Here is a 25,915-nt window from a genome sequence, read left to right as displayed (position 1 = left end):
CGTCATCCATTTTCACCTAATCCTGCGCCCTCTTGCTCGCGGCACCCCGGAGTAGGGTACCATCTGAGACCTTGTTAAAGTCTAGGTAGATTACATCTACTTCCCGTGTCTGATCCGTCCTTCCAGATCAAAGTAGCCCGACAGCTCTCCCTGGGTCTCACGCCATCCAGTACCTGTCTCCCTCCTCCATCTTCCATCAGTCAATTCTTTCCCCGTCTCTCCTTCCCTTCCTCTCTTCCATCTTCCAGAATGATCTGCCATCTGGGATCTTGTGACTGTACTTGATAATGTCAGTGTACAGTTTATCATCCGATCAGGACAAGCGAGCCATCCGCAATCAAATCGGTCAATCCAATCGCCCGAGACCTCACCCCATTATGCAGAGCAACCCAACAAATGCCTTATTGAAGGCCCTGCACATCATGTCAACTACATTGTCTCATCAGCCGTCTTGGTGCTTCTCTCCAAAGATGGAAAACTGACATGTTCCCTCCGTGGACACTGTCTGCACTTCCTGCTGTTTCGGTGCAGCAGCCAGATTAATCATAGACCCCCGCCTAACCCGGACTCCCTCCCATTGGGGTGGGTGTGTGGTGGTGTTGAGATATCAGAATATCGTGGGGGGTGGGGGTGGGATTGAGATATTAGATTACCGAACGGCCCCATAGAGCGATCAGATGGACTCCTGACCTCACGATCGACCTCGTAGTTGCCCCTCGTACCGTGTCGTCTTCCTGCACTGCCCTTTCTCTGTAACTGTGACGCTTTATTCTGCATTCTGTGATTGTTTTACGCTGCTATACAACTATGAAAGGATTTGTATCTCTGGATGTAACTGGGACCTCGCCTGTCCGTGCTGTATATAAATGATCTGGATTAAATTGTAGAGGGCTGCTTTAGACACATAAAAACATAGAAAACATACAGCTCAATACAGGCCCTTCGACCCACCTCAGAACTACCAAGGCTTTACCCACAGACCTCTGATCTTCTCAGCTGGATGTAGCTGTCCTGGAGTCCTATTAAGACCGTATCATTTCCGCCTTCACCACCGCCGCCTGTAACCCATTCTACGCACTGACCACTCTCTGTGTAAAAAACTTACCCCTGACATCTCTTGTCCACCTACTTCCAAGCTCATTCAAACTATTCGCTCTCCTGCTAAACATTTAAGCCTTGAATAAAAGCCTACATGATCGATACGATCAATGCCTCTCCTTATTTTGTGCACCACTATCAATTCATCTCTCATCCTCCATCGCCCCATCCATGTAAATCTTCTACGGTTTCAAGGTCCTTCATATAGTGAAAACATTGAAAACCTACAGCACGATACAGGTGTTTCGGCTCACAAAGTTGTGCCGAACATGTCTCTCCCTTAGAAATTACTAGGCCTACCGATAGTCCTCTATTTCTCAACGGTGCCTATCTAAAGTTAATTAAATGTTCCTATCGCATCCGCCTCTAGCACCGTTGCCGGCAGTCCAACCCTCGCACTCACCACTGTCTACGTAAAAAACGTACCCCTGACATCTCCTCTGTATCTACTCCACAGCACCTTAAACTTGTGTCCTCTTGTGGCAACCTTTTCAGCTCTGACACATCTCATCCTCCGTCGCTCCAATGAGAAAACGCCGAATTCACTCAACCTATTCTCAGAAGGCATGCTCCTCAAACCAGGAAACATCCTAGAAAATCTCATTTGTATCCTCTCTATGGCTTCCAAATCCTTCATTTAGTGAGGCAACAAGAACTGAGCACAGTACTCCATGTGTGGTCTGACCAGTGTTCTACCTAACGGCAACATTACCTCTTAACTGCTAAATTCAATTACACGATGATGATGGACAATGCGGCATATTCCCTTTTAACCACCGAGTCAACCTACGTAGTTGCTTTGAGTGTCCTATGGACTCAGACCCCAAGATCCCTCTGACCCTCCACACTGACAAGACTCTGACCATTAATACTATATTCTGCCATCATATTTGACCTACCAAAATGAACCACCTCACAGTTATCAGGGTGGAACTCCATAGGACACCTCTCAGCCCGGTTTTGCATCCTATCAATGTCCCGCTGTAACTTTTGACAGCCCTCCACACTATCCACAACACCTCCAACCCTAGTTTCACCAACAAATTTATTATTCCCATCCCTCCACTTCTTCATCCAGATCATTTATAAAAATCACAAAGGGAAGGTGGCCCAGAACAGATCCCTGAGGCACAACGCTCGTCACAGGCGTCCATGCAAAATATGACCCATCTACAAGCATACTTTGCCTTTTGTGGACAAGCAGTAATTGATCCACAAAGCAATATCCCCTTGGATCCCATGACTTCTTAATTTCTCGATAAGCCTTGCATGGGGTATCATATCAAATTCATATGCTTACATCTCCGGCTCTACCTCTATCAATGTGCTTAGTCACGTCCTCAAAACGTTATATCAGGCTGGTGAGGCACGACCTGCCCTTGATAAAGCCATGATACCTATTCCTATTCATGTAAAACTTCTCCGATTGTTCATAAATCCTGCCTCTCAGGATCTTCTCCATCAACTAAGCAACCACTAAAGTAAGACTCACTGGCCTATAATTTCCTGGGCTATCCCTCCTCCATTTCTTGAATAAGGGAACAACATTCACAACACTCCAATCCTCTGGAAGCCCTCCCGTCCTCAGTGATGATGTAAAGGTCATTGCCAGAGGTTCAGCAATCTCCTACCTCGCTTCCCACAGTAGCCTGGGGTAGATCCCGTCCTGACCCGGTGACTTGTCCAACTTGATGCTTTCCAAAAACTCCAGCACATCCTCCTTCTTAATTTCTACATTGTTAAGCTGTTTAATCCACTGCAAGTCATCTCTTTAATCCATTCATTGGGTTCTGGCATGGTGCCAGAGGACTGGAAAATTGAAAATGTCACTGCCCTCTTTAGAAAGGGAGAAGGCTGCAGAAAGGAAATTATAGACCAGTTAGCCTGACCTCAGTGGTTGTGAAGATGTACATTTTAAATATTTCTGCCTAGGCCCCTGCAATTGCAAAACGAGTCTCCTTCAGGTACCGAGGGAATTCCCTGTCAGGGCCTGGGGATTTATCTACTCTGATTTGCCTCAAGACAGCAATCACCTCCTCCTTTTCAATCACATTAGGTTCCATGACCTCACAACTTGTTTCCCCAATTTCCAAAGATAGCTTGTCAGTTTCTTTAGTAAATACAGATACAAAAAATACACATTTAAGTTCTTCTCTATTTCATTTGGTTCCATACGTAGCCGACCACTCTGCTTTTCAAGAGGATCAATTTTATCCCTCACTGTCCTTTTGCTTTTACTATACCTGTAGAAGCTCTTAGGATTATTCTTCACCTTGACAGCCAAAGCAACATCATATCTTCCTTTAGCCCTTCTGATTTCTTTCTTAAGCATGTTCTTGCACTTTTTATGCTCCTCAAGAATCTCATTTGCTCCTTGTTTACTATATATCTCTCATACATCTTCCTCTTATTCTTCCTTATCAGATTTCCAATATCCCTCGTGAACCAAGGTTCCTTATTCTTATTCACCTTGCCTTTAATCCTGACAGCAACATACAAACTCTGCACTCTCAAGATGTCGCCTTTGAAGGCCTCCCACTTACCAATCACATCCTTGCCAGAGAACAACCTTTCCCAATGCACATTTTTTAAACCATTTCATTAAATTTGGCCTTTTTCCAGTTTAGAACTTCAACCCGAGGACCAGAACTATCTTTATCCATGATCAAGTTGAAACGAAAGGCGGTATGATCACTATCCTTAGCTGTTTCCCCTCACAGACTTCTGTCACCTGTCCTAACTTGTTTCCCAATAGAAGATCTAAAATTGCATCCTCTCTTGTTGGGATCTCCACGTATTGATATAGAAGACTTTGCTGAAGGTATTTTACAAACTCTAATCCATCTGGACCTTTAACAGTGTAGGAATCCCAATCGATATGTGGAAAATTAAAATACCCTGCTATCACAACTTTATGTTTCCTGCAGTTGTCTGATGTCTCTCTGCAGATATGCTCCTCCAATTCTCACTGACGATTGTGTGGTCTATAATACAACCCTATTAATGTGTCATCATGTCTTACCTGTTTCTCAGCTCCACCCATATGGCCTCAGTAGCCAGGCGCTCTAATCTGTCCTGCCGGAGCACTGCTGTAACATTTTCCCTGACTGGCAATGTCACCAACCCCACTCCCACCCTTCATCCCGCTCTCTGTATAACGTCTGAAACATCGGAAACCCGGAACATTAAGCTGCCGTCCTGCCCCTCCTGTAGCCAAGTTTCACTAATGGCTATAATGTGATAATTCTACGTGTCAATCCACGCTCTCAGCTTGTCCGCCTTCCGGACAATACTCCTCACATTGAAATAGACACACCTCAGAAGATTGTAACACCCACACACAACACTTCTATTTCTGACTTTGCATGAACATTTAACACAATTTATTTCCACCCCCGCTCCATGAGCTGTTCTGGCCCTTCAGTTCCCACCCCCCTGCAAATCCAGTTTAAACCCTCCCCATTCAGCGCTCGTGGTTTTATACGTCTCTGTGAGGTCACCACTGTGTTCCAAGAATTAACGTCCCAACCTGCTCGACCTCTCTGCACAAATCAGTCCCTCGAGACTAGACAACATCCTCGTTCTCCTCCTTCGCTCTCTTCCTCTTTCACATTACCCAACCCACACTCTCTGCCCCTCCCCTACATACATCCTCCTCCTCCACCAATCTCCTCCTCTACTCGGTTCCTGATTCTCCCCAAACACTCCCTTAAAAAAACTTTCCCCGTCTATGACCTTCCATCCCCCCACTCTTCCCCCTCCGCCACGTTCTTCTCCTCTATTATCACCCCTCCTTTTGTCCTTCCCCCTCTCTCGTCCCAGTCTACTTCCTTTCTCACTAATACCCCCTCTCTCTACCTCAGCTCTCTCTCTCCTCCTCGTCATCCTCTCTCAGCTCAATCCTGTGCCCTCTGTCTCCCGGCACCCCGGAGTAGTGTACCATCTGAGACCTTGTTAAAGTCTAGGTTGATTCCATCTACTCCCCGTGCCTGATCAGTCCTTACCGATCATATTAGCCCGACATCTCTCCCTGGGTCTCGCGCCATCCAGCATCCCCCTCCCTCCTCTATCTTCCAACCTCTCTACCTAACTCTCTACTTACCCCTCTCCCTCCCTCTCTCACCGCTCCTTCGGTCCAGAAAGCAGTGAAGAACTCTCTAGGAGGTATGTATATAGCCCTCTATTTTTCTAAGCTCCATATACCAATCTAGGAATCCAAAGATAGCCCCAATCGGTACCGCCTCCACCACCGGCGCCCGCAGCCCATTCTGCGCACTCACCACTCTCTCCGTAAAAAAAATCCAAGCTACTTAAAACCGCGCCTTCTCGTGCTAGCCATTTCAGCCCTGGATGAAAAGCCTCGGAATATCCACACGATCAATTCTCTCATCATCTTATACACCTCTATCAGGTCACCTCTCATCTTCCGTTGCACCAAGGTGAAAACGCCGAGTTTACTTAACCTATTCTCATAAACCATCCTCCCCAATCCGGGCAACATCTTTGTAAATCTCCTCTGCACCCTTTCTATGGTTTCCAGATCCTTCCTGTAGTGAGGCGACCAGAACTGAGCACAGTACTCCAAGTGGGGTCTGACCAGGGTCCTATAGAGCTGTAACATTACCTCTCGGCTCCTAAACTCAATCCAGGCAACATCCTTGTAAATCTCCTCTGTACCCTTTCTATGGTTTCCACGTCCTTCTTGTAGTGAGGCGACCAGAACTAAGCACAATACTCCAAGTGGGGTCTGACCAGGGTCCCTTATAACTGCAACATTACCTCTTTGCTCTTAAATGTATATAAAATGATCTGGATGAAATTGTAGATGGGTGCGTTAGATGGTTTGCTGACGATACGGCGAGAGGTGGTGCTGTGGAGAGCGGAGAAGACTGGCCAAGAATTCAGTGGGATGTAGATCAGTTACAGATATGGTTTGGAGACGGGGCAGATGGAATTTAACCCGGTCAAAACTAAAATGTTGCCCCTTGATAGGTCAAATGAAAGAAATGTCACTCTATCAGAGCCAAGACCCTTAACAGTGTTGAAAGATAGAAACATAGAAAACCTACAGCACAACAGAAGCCCTTCGGGTGATAAAGATGTGCCGGACATGTCCTTGGTATAGATGGGCAGAGGATCGTGGGGTCCATGTTCATACCCCCCGAACGAAATTAGCCTCACAGGTAGATAGGGCTGTTAAGAAAGCTCATCTGTGTTAGCTTTCATAAATCGAGGGATAAACTTTAAGAGTCACGAGTTAATGATGCAGCTGTATAAAACACTGCTTTGGCCACACCTGGCGTACTGTGTCCAGTTCTGGTCGCCTCAGTAGAGGAAGGATGTGGACGCACTGGAAAGGGGACAGAGGAGATTTACCAGGATGCTGCCTTGTTTGGAGAGTATGGATTATCATCAGAGATTAAGGGAGCTAGGGCTTTATTCTTTGGCGGGAAGGAGGATGAGAGAAGACATGACAGAGTTGCACAAGATATTAACAGGAATAGATAGAGTGGACTGTCAGCGCCTCTTTCCCAGGGCACCACTGATCAGTACAAGAGGACATGACTTTAAGGTAAAGGGAGGAAAGATTAAGACGGATATTAGAGGAAGATGAATGCACTGCCTGAATCAGTGGTGGAGGCAGATACACTAGAGAAGTTTAAGAGACTACTAGACAGGCATACGGAGGAAATTAAGGTGGGGGGGGGGGGGTTACATGGGAGGCAGGGTTTGAGGGTCTGCCCAACATTATGCGCCGAAGGGCCTGTACTGTGTTGTGTTGTTCTATGTTCTTCCCTTGATTAGTCGGGGCATTGAGTACAAATGTCAGGGAGTTCTGTTGCAACTTCATAAAAATCAGTAGTTAGTTCGAATCAGGCTCATTCTATACAGTTCTAGTCACACAGTGTTGAAACATAGGGACACAGAAAACCTATAACACAACAGAGGCACGTTGGAGCACAATGCTGTGCCGAACATGTCCTTACTTCAAATGGGCGGAGGATATTGGGCTCCATGTTCAATGCTCCCTGAAAGTGGCTGCACATTTTGATGGGATGGTTAAGAAGTCCTATGGCATTCTTGTATTCATTGGTCGGGGCATTGAGTACAAATGTCAGGGAGTTATGTTGCAACTTTATAAAAATCACTAGTCAGGCTGAATCAGGCGTATTGTATACAGTTCTGGTCACCCCATTATCGGAAGGATGTCAGGGCGTTGGGGAGCCTCCGGAGAGGTTTAACAGGACTCAGCCGGGATTCGATGGCTTGTGTTACAGCGAGAGGTCGGACAACTGGGTCGCTTCCCTGGAGCGGAGGGTGGGAGGGAGGGAGTCCCAGTGGGGACACGGCTGATTTCACGCACACACTGAATGGTCTCTCGACAGGTGCGCAGAAACAGGAGCCGGAACAGAACATCGGAAATAGACCGGACCGTCGGATCTGCCTACTCTGCCTAGTTGCGTCCGCCCTCGTCGCGATAGTGGTCGGGCTCTCGATCCATGGTGAGTGGAACGGGCACCGGCTGGAGTCAGACCGTAAACTAACAGAGTGGAATGAAATGTTAGCGCAAAAAAGCTCACCCTGACACCGACACGCCATTCACCGTGGCGTGGAAACGCCCCTCACAGTGACAGGGACACGCTCCTCACCGTGACAGTGACACGACCGTCACAGTGACAGCGACAGGCGTCTCAGCATAGAGAAGACCCTCACCATTATTATGACAGTACCGTCACACCGTGCACGACAGTACATTCACCGTGACACCGACACACCTCTCACCGTGACGCTGACACAGCCTTCACCGTGAGAAATACACACCCTTCTCCGTGTCATCGACACTCCCCTTTCCGTGACGCCAAGATTCCCCACACTGCGCCACCGACACTCCCAACACCGTGAAACCGTCCAGCCCACACCATTACACCAACACTCCCTTAACCGTGACACTTACACAGTCCTCACCGTGACACAGACAGGCCCCACACCGGGACATCGTCACGCCCCTCACCGTGTCATGGACAGTCCCTGCACTGTGACAGCGACACTACCCTCTCCGTGACACTTACACACCCTACACCATAACACTGACACTCTGTTCACTGTGACACCGACACACTCTTCACTGTAACACTAACACATCCCTCTGTCCGACACGGACAAACCCCTCTCCGTGACACCAACACACCCATGACTGTGACACCGACACTCCCAGCACAGTGACCAGCACACTCTCCACACTGTGACGCCGATACTCCCCTGAACGTGACACCGAGACTGCGAACAGTGACTCCGACTCTCCCTTCTCTGTGACACAGACAGGCCCCTCACTGTAACACTCACACAACCCTCCCTTTTACACAGACACGCACCTCAGCGCGACACCGACACTCCCCACACCGCGGCATCGACACTCCTCAGACCTCGTCACAGACAGAGTTCTCACTGTGACACAGACACTCCCCACACCGCGGCATCGACACTCCTCAGACCTCGTCACAGACAGAGTTCTCACTGTGACACAGACACTCCCCACACCGCGGCATCGATACTCCTCAGACCTCGTCACAGACAGAGTTCTCACTGTGACACAGACACTCCCCACACCGCGGCATCGATACTCCTCAGACCTCGTCACAGACAGAGTTCTCACTGTGACACAGACACTCCCCACACCGCGGCATCGACACTCCTCAGACCTCGTCACAGACAGAGTTCTCACTGTGACACAGACACTCCCCACACCGCGGCATCGATACTCCTCAGACCTCGTCACAGACAGAGTTCTCACTGTGACACCGACACTCCCCACACCGCGGCATCGATACTCCTCAGACCTCGTCACAGACAGAGTTCTCACTGTGACACAGACACTCCCCTTATCTGACACCGACTCACCTCACACCTCACACCGACACACACTTTACTATCGCTCTCAGTATCGCAGACTCGTCAGTCTCTGATCACCTCCGAGCGAAACTACCGGAGACTTTGGGAACAACATCAGGAGATGAACAGGACCCAACGCCAATATCAACAGCAAGTCCATGAGTTGAACACAACCCTTGAAACCCGGACATCAGAGTATTCCCACCTGGTTCTCTCTCAGAGAATCTGTCTGAATAATCTTTCCGCCCTCAACAACAACCTCACTATGCTCGAAAACAACATTACTACCCTCAGCTCGGAGCTCTCGGAGCAGAAACGAACGCAGAGCGATCTCCGTCATCAGCTGAATCAGCACGAAATGACGTACAGAATCATCAACGAAAACAAAGCTCAGATTTGCCAATACCTTACCAGCAAAAGAGGTGAGACGACATCCCCCGTTTCAACTGCTCCACATAACTGCGGGTGGGAGGGGTGAGAGACGGGGAGGGAGGAGGTGAAGAGTTACACTACATCCCTTAACCCGGAAGTATGTGATAGGACGGAGTGGAGGGAGATTAACTCAGTGTCTGACGCCGGGAGTGTGCGATGGAATGTGTAGATGCAATTTCACTCTGTGTCTGACCCGGGACTGTGTGATTGGACGGTGTGGAGGGAGATTCACTCTGTGTCTGACCCCGGGAGTGTGTGATGGGACGGTGTGGAGGGAGATTCACTCTGCGTCTGACCCCGGGAGTGTGTGATGGGACGGTGTGGAGGGAGACTCACTCTGTGTCTGACCCCGGGAGTATGTGATGGGACGGTGTGGAGGGAGACTCACTCTGTGTCTGACCCGGGAGTGTGTGATGGGACGGTGTGGAGGGAGATTCACTCTGTGTCTGACCCCGGGAGTGTGTGATGGGACGGTGCGGAGGGAGATGCACTCTGTGTCTGACCCCGGGAGTGTGTGATGGGACGGTGCGGAGGGAGATGCACTCTGTGTCTGACCTCTGGAGTGTGTGATAGGATGGTATGGAGGGAGTTTCAACACAAAATACTCTGCAGATGCTGGGGTCAAATGAACACGCACAAAACTCTTGAGGAACTCAGCAGGTCGGGAAGCCTTCGTGCAAACGAAGAGACAACGTTTTAAGGCCGGGACCCTTCGTCAGGACTGATGGGGAGGGGGGGGTGGGGGGCGTGATGTGGGGGTGGAACCTAAGGGACCCTATAGAGAACGTGGTTGGAAGCTGGGAAGGAGAAGACAGATTGGTCCCAGGTGAAAATCAGTAAGGGAAAAGATCAAGGGGTTGGAGAGGGTAAGATGAGAGTAGATAGGCAGGAAAGGAGAAGAAGGAATGTAAGGGGAAAGCACTATGGCCGGAAGAACCAGCTAGAACCATGTGGGAGGTGATAGCCATCTGGAGGAGGAGGCAGAGTGAAACCTGGATTGGGGAAGGGATGTGAGGGAATTACCGGAAGCTGGAAAATTCAAGGGAGTTTCGTTCTGTGTCGGACCCTGGAATGTGTGAAGGGAAGGTGAGGAAACAGCGCCACCTAGCGTCTGCTTCCGGCAGTGCGTGATCTGCCCGGACGGGTACTTTATAACATCACTGTGTGTCCAACACCGACTGTGTGTAGAGCTGATGCATAAAGAGTTTCTCTCTGCGGTTGACATCTCCGTGATAGCTCGGAGGAAGCGGGCATCGCTCTCTGACCATGAGAATGAGTGTTCTGACTGTGTGGAGTGAGGTTCGCTCTGGTCTGATCCCAGAAGTCCATGATGGGACGGTATGGAGAGAGGTTCACAACGATCCCCGGAGTGTGTGATGGGACAGTGTGGAGGGAGATTCACTCTGGGTCTGACCCCGGGAGACTGTGATGGGACGGTGTGGAGGGAGATTCACTCTGTGTCTGACCCCTGGAGACTGTGATGGGACGGTGTGGAGGGAGATTCACTCTGTGTCTGACCCCGGCAGACTGTGATGGGACGGTGTGCAGGGAGATTCACTCTGTGTCTTACCCCGGGAGACTGGGATGGGACGGTGTGGAGGGAGATTCACTCTGTGTCTGACCCCGGGAATGTGTGATGGGACGGTGTGGAGGGAGATTCACTCTGTGTCTGATCCCGGGAGTGTGTGATGGGACGGTGCAGAGGAGATTCACCATGTGTCTGACCCCGGGAGTGTGTGATGGGACGGTGTGGAGGGAGATTCTCTCTGTGTCTGACCCCGGGAGTGTGTGATGGGACGGTGTGGAGGGATATTTACTCTCCGCCTGACCCGGGAGTGTGTAATGGGACGGTGTGGAGGGAGATTCACTCTGTGTCTGATCCCGGGAGTGTGTGATGGGACGGTGCAGAGGAGATTCACCATGTGTCTGACCCCGGGAGTGTGTGATGGGACGGTGTGGAGGGAGATTCTCTCTGTGTCTGACCACGGGAGAGTGTGATGGGACGGTGTGGAGGGATATTTACTCTCCGCCTGACCCGGGAGTGTGTAATGGGACGGTGTGGAGGGAGATTCACTCTGTGTCTGACACCGGGAGAGTGTGATGGAACAGTATGGAGGGAGTTTCCCTCTGTGTCTGACCCCGGGAGACTGTGATGGGACGGTGTGCAGGGAGATTCACTCTGTGTCTTACCCCGGGAGAGTGGGATGGGACGGTGTGGAGGGAGATTCTCTCTGTGTCTGACCACGGGAGAGTGAGATGGGACGGTGTGGAGGGATATTTACTCTCCGCCTGACCCGGGAGTGTGTAATGGGACGGTGTGGAGGGAGATTCTCTCTGTGTCTGACCACGGGAGAGTGTGATGGGACGGTGTGGAGGGATATTTACTCTCCGCCTGACACGGGAGTGTGTAATGGGACGGTGTGGAGGGAGATTCACTCTGTGTCTGACACCGGGAGAGTGTGATGGAACAGTATGGAGGGAGTTTCCCTCTGTGTCTGACCCCGGGAGACTGTGATGGGACGGTGTGCAAGGAGATTCACTCTGTGTCTTACCCCGGGAGACTGGGATGGGACGGTGTGGAGGGAGATGAACTCTGTGTCTGACCCCGGGAATGTGTGATGGGACGGTGTGGAGGGAGATTCACTCTGTGTCTGATCCCGGGAGTGTGTGATGGGACGGTGCAGAGGAGATTCACCATGTGTCTGACCCCGGGAGTGTGTGATGGGACGGTGTGGAGGGAGATTCTCTCTATGTCTGACCCCGGGAGTGTGTGATGGGACGGTGTGGAGGGAGATTCTCTCTGTGTCTGACCCCGCCAGTGTGTGATGGGACGGTGTGGAGGGAGTTTCATTCTGTGCCTGACCCCGGGAGTGGGTGATGGGACGGTGTGGAGGCAGTTTCACTCTGTGTCTGACCCCGGGAATATGTGATGAGACGGTGTGGAGGGAGATTCACTCTGTGTCTGACCCCAGGAATGTGTGATTGGACGGAGTGGAGTGAGATTCACTCTGTGCCTGACCCTGGGAGTGTGTGATAGGACGTTGCGGAGGGAGATTCACTCTGTGTCTGACCCCGGGAGTGTGTGATGGGACGGTGCGGAGCGAGATTCAACACAAAATACTCAGCAGATGCTGGGGTCACATGAACACGCAGAAAGCTCTTGAGGAACTCAGCAGGTCGGGAAGCCTTCGTGCAAACGAGGAGACAACGTTTTAAGGCCGGGACCCTTCGTCAGGACCGATGGGGGGGGGGGTGAGGGGCGTGAAGTGGGGGTGGAACCTAAGGGAGCCTATAGAGAACGTGGTTGGACGCTGGGAAGGAGACGACTGATTGGTCCCAGGTGAAAATCAGTAAGGGAAAAGATCAAGGGGTTGGAGAGGGGAAGCTGAGAGGAGATAGGCAGGAAAGGAGAAGATGGAATGTATGGGGAAAGCTCTGTGGGCAGCAGAATCAGGCGGAACCATGAGGGAGGTGATAGCCATCTGGAGGAATAGGCAAAGTGAAACCTGGATGGGGGAAAGGATGTGAGGGAATTACCGGAAGGTGGAAAATTCAAGGGAGTTTCGTTCTGTGTCGGACCCTGGAATGCGTGAAGGGACAGTGAGGAAACATCGCCACCTAGCGTCTGATTCCGGCAGTGCGTGAATCGTCCGGACGGTTACTTTATAACATCACTCTGTGTCTAACACCGACTGTACGAAGAGCTGATGCATGAAGAGTCTCTCTCTGCCGTTGACATCACTGTGATAGCTCGGAGGAAGCGGGCATCGCTGTCCTACCATTAGAATGAGTGTTCTGACTGTGTGGAGTGAGGTTCGCTCTGGTCTGATCCCAGAAGTCAATGATGGGACGGTATGGAGAGAGGTTCACAACGATCCCCGGAGTGTGTGATGGGACGGTGTGGATGAAGATTCAGTCTGTGCCTGACCCCGGGAGTGTGTGATGGGACGGTGTGGAGGGAGATTCACCCTCTGTCTGACCCCGGGAGTGTGTGATGGGACGGTGTGGAGCGAGATTCACTCTGTGTCTGAACCCGGGAGTCTGTGATGGGGCGGTGTGGAGGGAGGTTCACTCTGTGTCTGACCCCGGGAGTGTGTGACGGGACGGTGTGGAGGGAGATTCACTCTGTGTCTGACCCCGGGAGTGTGTGTTGGGACGGTGAGGAGGGAGATTCACTCTGTGTCTGACCCCGGGAGTGTGTGATGGGACGGTGTGGAGGGAGATTCACTCTGTCTCTGACACCGGGAGTGTGGGATGGTAGGGTGTGGGGGGAGATTTACTGTTCGTGTGATCCCGGGTAGTGTTATCTCTCTGACCTTTGGAATGAGTTCGTTGATTCTGTTGGTGTCTGCTACCATCAGCTTGCTTCCCCAGTACACAACAGCAAACATGATCAGTTCCTGAGGATTGGAGAATGGCTTATGTTATCCCACTTTTTAAGAAAGGAGGGATGGTGTAAACAGAGAACTATCGACCTGTCAGCCTATCCTCAGTAGTGGGGAAAATGCTAGTCCATTATTACGGATGAAATAGTGGCATATCTAGAGAGCAGTGATAGGATTTGGCCAAGCCAGCATGGAATTACCAATGGTAAATCATGCTTCACTAACCTATTGGTGTTTTTCGAGAATGTAACCAGCAAGTTAGACGGGGGAGATCCAGTGGATGTAGTGTTCCTCGATTTTCAGAAGGCATTTGATAAGGTCCCACATAGGAGATTGGTGTGTAAAATCAAAGCTCAGGGCATCGGTGTGGGGGGGGGGGGTGGGGGGGAGGCATTGAAATGGATAGAAAACTGGTTGGCAGGTAGAAAGCAAAGGGTAGCGGTGAATGGGTGTTTCTCGGAATGGCAGGTGGTGACTAGTGGGGTGCCACAGTGCTCGGTATTGGGACCACAACTGTTTACAATTTACATCAAAGATTTAGATGGAGGCATTGAGAATAACATCAGCAAGTTTTCTGATGATACTAAGCTGGCGGGCAGTGTGACATGTGATGAGGATGTTAGAAGAATTCAGGGTGACTTGGATTGGCTGGGTGAGTGGGCAGATACTTGGCAGATGACGTTTAATGTGAATAAGTGTGAGGTTATCCACTTTGGGAGTAAGAACAGGAAGGCAGATTATTATCTGAATGGTGTAGAGTTAGGTAAGGGAGAAATACAAAGAGATCTAGGAGATGATCTCAAAGAGATCATCGGTCACTGAAGGTGAATGAGCAAGTACAGCAGGCAGTGAAGAAGGCTAATGGAATGTTGGCCTTTATTACAAAGGGAATTGAGTACAAGAGCAAGGAAATCCTCTTGCATTTGTACAGAGCCCTGTCGAGACCACACCTGGAGTATTGTGTACAGTTTTGGTCTCCAGGGTTAAGGAAGGACATCCTGGCTGTAGAGGATGTGCAGCATAGATTCACAAGGTTAATTCCTGGGATGTCCGGACTGTCTTACGCAGCAGAAAGGTTAGAGAGACTGGGCTTGCACACGCTGGAATTAAGGAGATTGAGAGGGGATCTGATCGAAACATATAAGATTATTAAGGGATTGGACAAGATAGAGGCAGGAAATATGTTCCAGATGCTGGGAGAGTCCAGTACTAGAGGGCGTGGTTTGAGAATAAGGGGTTGGTCATTTAGGATAGAGTTAAGGAAAAACGTCTTCTCCCAGAGAGTTGTGGGGGTCTGGAATGCACTGCCTCGGAAGGTAGTGGAGGCCAATTCTCTGGATGCTTTCAAGAAGGAGCGAGATAGGTATCTTATGGATAGGGGAATCAAGGGATATGGGGACAAGGCAGTAACCGGGTATTGATAGTAGATGATCAGCCATGATCTCAAAATGGCGGTGCAGGCTCGAAGGGCCTATTGTCTATTGTCTATTGTCTATGATAGATCTGGCCACCACAGACTCGTGGAACATCCTCAGCATCGTCCGGCAGATGTTAAAGGGCCTCCGTCTCCTCAGGAAATAGAGACGGCTCTGACCCTTCTTATAGACAGCTTCAGTATTCTTCGACCAGACCAGTTTATTGTCAATTCGTATCCCCAGGTATTTGTAATCCTCCACCATGTCCACACTGACCCCTTGGATGGGAACAGGGGTCACCGGTGCCTTAGCCCCCCTCAGGTGTCATATTAAGCTGCAGATGATTCTGCTCGCACCATGTGACAAAGTTTCCCACCGTAGCCCTGTACTCAACCTCATCTCGCTTGCTGATGCACCCTATGGCAGAGTCATCAGAGAACTTCCGAAGATGGCAATACTCTGTGCAGTAGTTGACGTCTGAGGTGTAGATGGTGAAGAGAAAGGGAGACAGGACAGTCCCCTTTGGAGCCCCAGTGCTGCTGACCACTCTGTCTGACACACAGTGTTGCAAGCGCATGTACTGTGGTCTGCCAGTCAGGTAATCAATAGTCCATGACACCAGGGAAGCATCCCCCTACATCACTGTCAGCTTCTCACCCGGCAGAGCAGGGCGGATGGTGTTGAACGCACCGGAGAAGTAAAAAATCATGACCCTCACAGTGCTCGCCGGCTTGTCCAGGTGGGCGTAGACACGGTTCAGCAGGTAGATAATGGCATCCTCAACTCCTAGTCGGGGGTGGTATGCGAACTGGAGCGGGTGTAAGTGTGGCCTAACCATAGGCCGGACCTGGTCTGGAACAAGACTTCCCAGGGTCTTCACGATGTGGGAGGTCAATGTCACCGATCTGTAGTCATTGGAGCCACTGGGGCGCGGCATCGTCGGCACAGGGACGAGGCAGGACGTCCTCCACAGCACAGGAACCCTCTGGAGACTCAGGCTCAGGTAACCCTAGATAATTTCCAAAGTAACGACATTTACGGCACAGCGTTGTGGGCCGAAGGGTCTGTGTTGTGCTGTTAGTTGATGTGAAATGTTATCACCGAGCTACACTCGATAAGGAAGTCAAACATTCTGCCGCAGAGGGAGACGCACTGTCCCGGATGTGGAGATTGTTGATAAGAACTTAGGAAATGATTGAGGATGTTCTACGAGTCTGTGGTGGCCAGATCTATCATAGACAATAGACAATAGGCCCTTCGAGCCTGCACCGCCATTTTGAGATCATCCTCAATCTAAGCATTTGTCAATAAACGGCAGCCCGATGTGGGTATTGTAATTGTCCAGATGGTCCAAGGCCCAATGGAAAGCAAGTCAGATGGTGTTCCATTTGGCTACCAATGGCAAGGCTAGGGCGAGTGACGAGGGAGTAGAGGGATAAGGGTTAAAGGGCAGGATCTCCAGGGTAGTCATCTCAGTATTGGAACCCGAGCACCATGCTCGCCGGGATTATACAGTTTACACTCACGGATGTCTACCCGTTCCAGCGGGATGGGAACCAGAGTGCCAGATGAGTTAGCGGAGAGGTTGTGGAGGCGGATGATGGTGAGAGCTCACAGAGAGTTTGTAATCAGATGGTTGAGGTCAGTGAAACGCCTGCCCTGAGCTCATACGTTTCAATGCAGAAGGATGTGAGGAAAGGCTGAAGATAGTGCTGAAGATGAGGTAACTGGTTTTACAAACAGAGGAAGGCGATTTACTCTCTGTTAGTGTGTACTGAGGGGGCTGTTGAACGGGAAACGTCGCAGTCAATCGTCTGAGATGCTTGGTCAATTGTGGACAGCATCGAAAAGCACAAACACAGGACTGAAGGTGCTGAATTTTAATGTGTGGAGTATAATGGATAAAGCGGCGCTTCTTTGGCAGGAAGTCAAGCGTGGGAATAAACGGAGACATCCACAGAGAGACAGTTGCATCCAAGGTGGACACAGTAAACTGGGTGACAGCCAGGAAGGGGAAAGCGGTTCAGGAGCCAGTTCAGTGGTCATCCTCGTCAGCACCCGGTGTAACACTTCAGATGCAGTCGGGCATACGGACTAATAGAGGGAGGTCCCTGTGGTCGGCTGTTTGGAGTGGGTCTGCCTCCTGTCTCAGAAGGCAAGGGGGGAAAGAAGAGACACGCTGCAGTGATGGGGGATTTGTGAGTTTTGGGAACAGACAGGAGGTTCGCCGTGCCAGAATGAGATTCCCGGATGGTGTGTTGTCTCCCGCTTGCCAGGGTCCGGGATTTCTCAAACCGAGTCCTCAACACTCCTCAGTGCGAGGGTCAGAAGTCACAAGTCTGTTCACTGAGGAGGTGTGATTAAATTAATTCTGTAATTTGCGAGGGGGAAGCGTCAGTCACATGTATCAGCATCAAAATGGAATAATGGGACTGACAGAGGCATCAGAGAGGAGCTTGCCCATGTAGACAGGAGGTGGGGACTGGATGGGATGCCGGCAGTCTGAAATTTCTGGTAATTTTACACAATGAACAGGATACATACGCCCCAACGAAGAAGAGGTTCTCACACGATAAGAGTAGACATCCGTGGCTGACAAAGGAAATTAAGGATTGCAGTTAAGCCAAGGAAAGCCCATGTAAAATGGCAAAAGTGAGTAGGAATTGGATGACTTGAAAGCTTTTAAAATCAAGCAAAAGGCAACTAGAAAGGCTGTCAAATAATAAAAAAAAAACTGGACTATGAAGGCAAAGTAGCCAATAATATAAAGCAGGACTCTCTAAGTTTATTTTTTAAAATTTCAGTTTATAGGCACCCGTTGTTCTAGTGAGACCATGGACTTTCGCCTGGGAAGGTTTCCAGGGCGCAGGCCTGGGCAGGGTTGTGTGGGAGACCGGCAGTTGCCCAAGTTGCCCACGCCACCGATGTTGTCCAAGGAAAGGGCACTAGGACCCATGCAGCCTGGCCCCAGTGACATTGCAGAGCAATGTGTGGTTAAGTGCCTTTCTCAAGGACACAACACGCTGCCTCAGCCGAGGCTCGAACCAGTGACCTTCAGATTTTCAGCCTGAGTCTCGCCGTGTTCGTGTGTGATCGGACGGGGTGTAGGGAGCGTAAATCTGTGTCTCACCTCGTGTGTGTCTGATGGGACTCTGTGTTCGATACAGATGTATTTGACGAGGAGCTACTGCGGGAAGGAGGGAGGGTGGGTGAATGCCTTTGGTGGATGTGAGGGGGGTTATGTGTTTGTCTGACACAGGAAACGCCGGCCTGGATGGTATTCCGCTCTGTGTCAGATATCTCTGTGATAGGACGGTGCGGAGGAAACTTCTCTCGTTTACTGAACACTGTGATGTCTCCGGGTGGAAGGAGCATCATACTATAGTTGACCACGGGAGTGTGCGGCGGGAGGAAGCAGCGAGTGTTTCATTTCATATCTGACCACGGGAGGTTGTATTGGGGTAGTGTGGAGGAAGGTTCACTCGGTGTTTGACCCAAGGAGTGTGTGAGAGTGTGGATTAGGGTTAGGGTCGTGTGTGATGGGCCAGTCTGGAAGGAGCGTCACTCTGTGTCTGACACCGGGAGATGATGATGCGACCGTGATACAAGAGCTTCATGCTTCGTCTGTCCACGAGAGTGTGTGCCGGGACATTGTGTGCTGAACCCAAATTTGTGTCTGAGCAGTCAGGAAGTGTGTGTTTGAATGGCCCGCAAGGACTTTCACTCTATAACTGATGGGACGGTGCCGAGGTAGTTTCATTGCATGACTGATCTCTAGAATGTGTGATGGGACGGTGCGGAAGGAGATTCACTCAGTGTCTGATCCCGGGAGTGTGTGATGGGACGGTGTGGAGGGAGATTCACTCTGTGTCCGACCCCGGGAGTGTGTGATGGGACGGTGAGGAGGGAGATTCACTCTGTGTCTAACCACGGGAGTGTGTGACGGGACAGTGTGGAGGGAGATTCACTCTGTGTCTGACCCCGGGAGTGTGTGATGGGACGGTGTGGAGGGAGATTCACTCTGTGACTGATCCCGGGAGTGTGTGATGGGACGGTGTGGAGGGAGATTCACTCTGTGTCTGACCCCGGGAGTGGGTGATGAGACGGTGTGGAGGGAGATTCACTCTGTGTCTGACCCCGGGAGTGTGTGATGGGACGGTGTGGAGGGAGATTCACTCTGTGTCCGACCCCGGGAGTGTGTGATGGGACGGTGTGGAGGGAGATTCACTCTGTGTCCGATCCCGGGAGTGTGTGATGGGACGGTGTGGAGGGAGATTCACTCTGTGTCCGACCCCGGGAGTGTGTGATGGGACGGTGTGGAGGGAGATTCACTCTGTGTCCGACCCCGGGAGTGTGTGATGGGACGGTGTGGAGGGAGATTCACTCTGTGTCCGACCCCGGGGGTGTGTGATGGGACGGTGAGGAGGGAGATTCACTCTGTGTCCGACCCCGGGAGTGTGTGATGCGACGGTGTGGAGGGAGATTCACTCTGTGTCCGACCCCGGGGGTGTGTGATGGGACGGTGAGGAGGGAGATTCACTCTGTGTCTGACCCCGGGAGTGTGCGAAGGGACGGTGTGGAGGGAGATTCACTTTGTCTCTGACACCGGGAGTGTGGGATGGTAGGGTGTGGGGGGAGATTTACTGTACGTGTGATCCCGGGTAGTGTTATCTCTCTGACCTTTGGAATGAGTTCGTTGATTCTGTTGGTGTCTGCTACCATCAGCTTGCTTCCCCAGTACACAACAGCAAACATGATCAGTTCCTGAGGATTGGAGAATGGCTTATGTTATCCCACTTTTTAAGAAAGGAGGGATGGTGTAAACAGAGAACTATCGACCTGTCAGCCTATCCTCAGTAGTGGGGAAAATGCTAGTCCATTATTACGGATGAAATAGTGGCATATCTAGAGAGCAGTGATAGGATTTGGCCAAGCCAGCATGGAATTACCAATGGTAAATCATGCTTGACTAACCTATTGGTGTTTTTCGAGAATGTAACCGGCAAGTTAGACGGGGGAGATCCAGTGGATGTAGTGTTCCTCGATTTTCAGAAGGCATTTGATAAGGTCCCACATAGGAGATTGGTGGGTAAAATCAAAGCTCAGGGCATCGGTGTGGGGGGGGGGGGTGGGGGGGGGAGGCATTGAAATGGATAGAAAACTGGTTGGCAGATAGAAAGCAAAGGGTAGCGGTGAATGGGTGTTTCTCGGAATGGCAGGTGGTGACTAGTGGGGTGCCACAGTGCTCGGTATTGGGACCACAACTGTTTACAATTTACATCAAAGATTTAGATGGAGGCATTGAGAATAACATCAGCAAGTTTTCTGATGATACTAAGCTGGCGGGCAGTGTGACATGTGATGAGGATGTTAGAAGAATTCAGGGTGACTTGGATTGGCTGGGTGAGTGGGCAGATACTTGGCAGATGACGTTTAATGTGAATAAATGTGAGGTTATCCACTTTGGGAGTAAGAACAGGAAGGTAGATTATTATCTGAATGGTGTAGAGTTAGGTAAGGGTGAAATACAAAGAGATCTAGGAGTCCTTGTTCATCGGTCACTGAAGGTGAATGAGCAAGTACAGCAGGCAGTGAAGAAGGCTAATGGAATGTTGGCCTTTAATACAAAGGGAATTGAGTACAAGAGCAAGGAAATCCTCTTGCATTTGTACAGAGCCCTGGCGAGACCACACCTGGAGTATTAGGTACAGTTTTGGTCTCCAGGGTTAAGGAAGGACATCCTGGCTGTAGAGGATGTGCAGCATAGATTCACAAGGTTAATTCCTGGGATGTCCGGACTGTCTTACGCAGAAAGGTTAGAGAGACTGGGCTTGCACACGCTGGAATTAAGGAGATTGAGAGGGGATCTGATCGAAACATATAAGATTATTAAGGGATTGGACAAGATAGAGGCAGGAAATATGTTCCAGATGCTGGGAGAGTCCAGTACTAGAGGGCGTGGTTTGAGAATAAGGGGTTGGTCATTTAGGATAGAGTTAAGGAAAAACGTCTTCTCCCAGAGAGTTGTGGGGGTGCGGAATGCACTGCCTCGGAAGGTAGTGGAGGCCAATTCTCTGGATGCTTTCAAGAAGGAGCGAGATAGGTATCTTATGGATAGGGGAATCAAGGAATACGGGGACAAGGCAGGAACCGGGTATTGATAGTAGATGATCAGCCATGATCTCAAAATGGCGGTGCAGGCTCGAAGGGCCTATTGTCTATTGTCTATGATAGATCTGGCCACCACAGACTCGTAGAACATCCTCAGCATCGTCCGGCAGATGTTAAAGGGCCTCCGTCTCCTCAGGAAATAGAGACGGCTCTGACCCTTCTTATAGACAGCTTCAGTATTCTTCGACCAGACCAGTTTATTGTCAATTCGTATCCCCAGGTATTTGTAATCCTCCACCATGTCCACACTGACCCCTTGGATGGGAACAGGGGTCACCGGTGCCTTAGCCCCCCTCAGGTGTCATATTAAGCTGCAGATGATTCTGCTCGCACCATGTGACAAAGTTTCCCACCGTAGCCCTGTACTCAACCTCATCTCGCTTGCTGATGCACCCTATGGCAGAGTCATCAGAGAACTTCCGAAGATGGCAATACTCTGTGCAGTAGTTGACGTCTGAGGTGTAGATGGTGAAGAGAAAGGGAGACAGGACAGTCCCCTTTGGAGCCCCAGTGCTGCTGACCACTCTGTCTGACACACAGTGTTGCAAGCGCATGTACTGTGGTCTGCCAGTCAGGTAATCAATAGTCCATGACACCAGGGAAGCATCCCCCTACATCACTGTCAGCTTCTCACCCGGCAGAGCAGGGCGGATGGTGTTGAACGCACCGGAGAAGTAAAAAATCATGACCCTCACAGTGCTCGCCGGCTTGTCCAGGTGGGCGTAGACACGGTTCAGCAGGTAGATAATGGCATCCTCAACTCCTAGTCGGGGGTGGTATGCGAACTGGAGCGGGTGTAAGTGTGGCCTAACCATAGGCCGGACCTGGTCTGGAACAAGACTTCCCAGGGTCTTCACGATGTGGAAGGTCAATGTCACCGATCTGTAGTCATTGGAGCCACTGGGGCGCGGCATCGTCGGCACAGGGACGAGGCAGGACGTCCTCCACAGCACAGGAACCCTCTGGAGACTCAGGCTCAGGTAACCCTAGATAATTTCCAAAGTAACGACATTTACGGCACAGCGTTGTGGGCCGAAGGGTCTGTGTTGTGCTGTTAGTTGATGTGAAATGTTATCACCGAGCTACACTCGATAAGGAAGTCAAACATTCTGCCGCAGAGGGAGACGCACTGTCCCGGATGTGGAGATTGTTGATAAGAACTTAGGAAATGATTGAGGATGTTCTACGAGTCTGTGGTGGCCAGATCTATCATAGACAATAGACAATAGGCCCTTCGAGCCTGCACCGCCATTTTGAGATCATCCTCAATCTAAGCATTTGTCAATAAACGGCAGCCCGATGTGGGTATTGTAATTGTCCAGATGGTCCAAGGCCCAATGGAAAGCAAGTCAGATGGTGTTCCATTTGGCTACCAATGGCAAGGCTAGGGCGAGTGACGAGGGAGTAGAGGGATAAGGGTTAAAGGGCAGGATCTCCAGGGTAGTCATCTCAGTATTGGAACCCGAGCACCATGCTCGCCGGGATTATACAGTTTACACTCACGGATGTCTACCCGTTCCAGCGGGATGGGAACCAGAGTGCCAGATGAGTTAGCGGAGAGGTTGTGGAGGCGGATGATGGTGAGAGCTCACAGAGAGTTTGTAATCAGATGGTTGAGGTCAGTGAAACGCCTGCCCTGAGCTCATACGTTTCAATGCAGAAGGATGTGAGGAAAGGCTGAAGATAGTGCTGAAGATGAGGTAACTGGTTTTACAAACAGAGGAAGGCGATTTACTCTCTGTTAGTGTGTACTGAGGGGGCTGTTGAACGGGAAACGTCGCAGTCAATCGTCTGAGATGCTTGGTCAATTGTGGACAGCATCGAAAAGCACAAACACAGGACTGAAGGTGCTGAATTTTAATGTGTGGAGTATAATGGATAAAGCGGCGCTTCTTTGGCAGGAAGTCAAGCGTGGGAATAAACGGAGACATCCACAGAGAGACAGTTGCATCCAAGGTGGACACAGTAAACTGGGTGACAGCCAGGAAGGGGAAAGCGGTTCAGGAGCCAGTTCAGTGGTCATCCTCGTCAGCACCCGGTGTAACACTTCAGATGCAGTCGGGCATACGGACTAATAGAGGGAGGTCCCTGTGGTCGGCTGTTTGGAGTGGGTCTGCCTCCTGTCTCAGAAGGCAAGGGGGGAAAGAAGAGACACGCTGCAGTGATGGGGGATTTGTGAGTTTTGGGAACAGACAGGAGGTTCGCCGTGCCAGAATGAGATTCCCGGATGGTGTGTTGTCTCCCGCTTGCCAGGGTCCGGGATTTCTCAAACCGAGTCCTCAACACTCCTCAGTGCGAGGGTCAGAAGTCACAAGTCTGTTCACTGAGGAGGTGTGATTAAATTAATTCTGTAATTTGCGAGGGGGAAGCGTCAGTCACATGTATCAGCATCAAAATGGAATAATGGGACTGACAGAGGCATCAGAGAGGAGCTTGCCCATGTAGACAGGAGGTGGGGACTGGATGGGATGCCGGCAGTCTGAAATTTCTGGTAATTTTACACAATGAACAGGATACATACGCCCCAACGAAGAAGAGGTTCTCACACGATAAGAGTAGACATCCGTGGCTGACAAAGGAAATTAAGGATTGCAGTTAAGCCAAGGAAAGCCCATGTAAAATGGCAAAAGTGAGTAGGAATTGGATGACTTGAAAGCTTTTAAAATCAAGCAAAAGGCAACTAGAAAGGCTGTCAAATAATAAAAAAAAAACTGGACTATGAAGGCAAAGTAGCCAATAATATAAAGCAGGACTCTCTAAGTTTATTTTTTAAAATTTCAGTTTATAGGCACCCGTTGTTCTAGTGAGACCATGGACTTTCGCCTGGGAAGGTTTCCAGGGCGCAGGCCTGGGCAGGGTTGTGTGGGAGACCGGCAGTTGCCCAAGTTGCCCACGCCACCGATGTTGCCCACGCCACCGATGTTGTCCAAGGAAAGGGCACTAGGACCCATGCAGCCTGGCCCCAGTGACATTGCAGAGCAATGTGTGGTTAAGTGCCTTTCTCAAGGACACAACACGCTGCCTCAGCCGAGGCTCGAACCAGTGACCTTCAGATTTTCAGCCTGAGTCTCGCCGTGTTCGTGTGTGATCGGACGGGGTGTAGGGAGCGTAAATCTGTGTCTCACCTCGTGTGTGTCTGATGGGACTCTGTGTTCGATACAGATGTATTTGACGAGGAGCTACTGCGGGAAGGAGGGAGGGTGGGTGAATGCCTTTGGTGGATGTGAGGGGGGTTATGTGTTTGTCTGACACAGGAAACGCCGGCCTGGATGGTATTCCGCTCTGTGTCAGATATCTCTGTGATAGGACGGTGCGGAGGAAACTTCTCTCGTTTACTGAACACTGTGATGTCTCCGGGTGGAAGGAGCATCATACTATAGTTGACCACGGGAGTGTGCGGCGGGAGGAAGCAGCGAGTGTTTCATTTCATATCTGACCACGGGAGGTTGTATTGGGGTAGTGTGGAGGAAGGTTCACTCGGTGTTTGACCCAAGGAGTGTGTGAGAGTGTGGATTAGGGTTAGGGTCGTGTGTGATGGGCCAGTCTGGAAGGAGCGTCACTCTGTGTCTGACACCGGGAGATGATGATGCGACCGTGATACAAGAGCTTCATGCTTCGTCTGTCCACGAGAGTGTGTGCCGGGACATTGTGTGCTGAACCCAAATTTGTGTCTGAGCAGTCAGGAAGTGTGTGTTTGAATGGCCCGCAAGGACTTTCACTCTATAACTGATGGGACGGTGCCGAGGTAGTTTCATTGCATGACTGATCTCTAGAATGTGTGATGGGACGGTGCGGAAGGAGATTCACTCAGTGTCTGATCCCGGGAGTGTGTGATGGGACGGTGTGGAGGGAGATTCACTCTGTGTCCGACCCCGGGAGTGTGTGATGGGACGGTGAGGAGGGAGATTCACTCTGTGTCTAACCACGGGAGTGTGTGACGGGACAGTGTGGAGGGAGATTCACTCTGTGTCTGACCCCGGGAGTGTGTGATGGGACGGTGTGGAGGGAGATTCACTCTGTGACTGATCCCGGGAGTGTGTGATGGGACGGTGTGGAGGGAGATTCACTCTGTGTCTGACCCCGGGAGTGGGTGATGAGACGGTGTGGAGGGAGATTCACTCTGTGTCTGACCCCGGGAGTGTGTGATGGGACGGTGTGGAGGGAGATTCACTCTGTGTCCGACCCCGGGAGTGTGTGATGGGACGGTGTGGAGGGAGATTCACTCTGTGTCCGATCCCGGGAGTGTGTGATGGGACGGTGTGGAGGGAGATTCACTCTGTGTCCGACCCCGGGAGTGTGTGATGGGACGGTGTGGAGGGAGATTCACTCTGTGTCCGACCCCGGGAGTGTGTGATGGGACGGTGTGGAGGGAGATTCACTCTGTGTCCGACCCCGGGGGTGTGTGATGGGACGGTGAGGAGGGAGATTCACTCTGTGTCCGACCCCGGGAGTGTGTGATGCGACGGTGTGGAGGGAGATTCACTCTGTGTCCGACCCCGGGGGTGTGTGATGGGACGGTGAGGA

The 25,915-nt window shown here is 50.8% G+C and overlaps 1 protein-coding gene across 1 annotated transcript in view; it reads left to right on the top strand.

The window, feature by feature from the left end:
• The window catches only part of LOC132387721 (CD209 antigen-like protein C), a 44,041-nt gene that overhangs the window by 3,247 nt on the left and 14,879 nt on the right, over positions 1-25,915 (top strand). The window contains exons 2-3 of the mRNA XM_059960081.1: positions 7,485-7,601; positions 9,039-9,410. Coding sequence (XP_059816064.1) covers positions 9,110-9,410 — 301 coding nt within the window. The 5' untranslated portion in view covers positions 7,485-7,601; positions 9,039-9,109. The remainder of the gene's footprint in view (positions 1-7,484; positions 7,602-9,038; positions 9,411-25,915) is intronic.

The sequence above is a fragment of the Hypanus sabinus genome, unplaced genomic scaffold (assembly GCF_030144855.1).
Source record: "Hypanus sabinus isolate sHypSab1 unplaced genomic scaffold, sHypSab1.hap1 scaffold_213, whole genome shotgun sequence".
Lineage (NCBI taxonomy): Eukaryota > Metazoa > Chordata > Chondrichthyes > Myliobatiformes > Dasyatidae > Hypanus > Hypanus sabinus.
The sequence above is the reverse complement of the archived record's forward strand: the minus strand, read 5'-3'. Positions and strand labels throughout refer to the sequence as shown.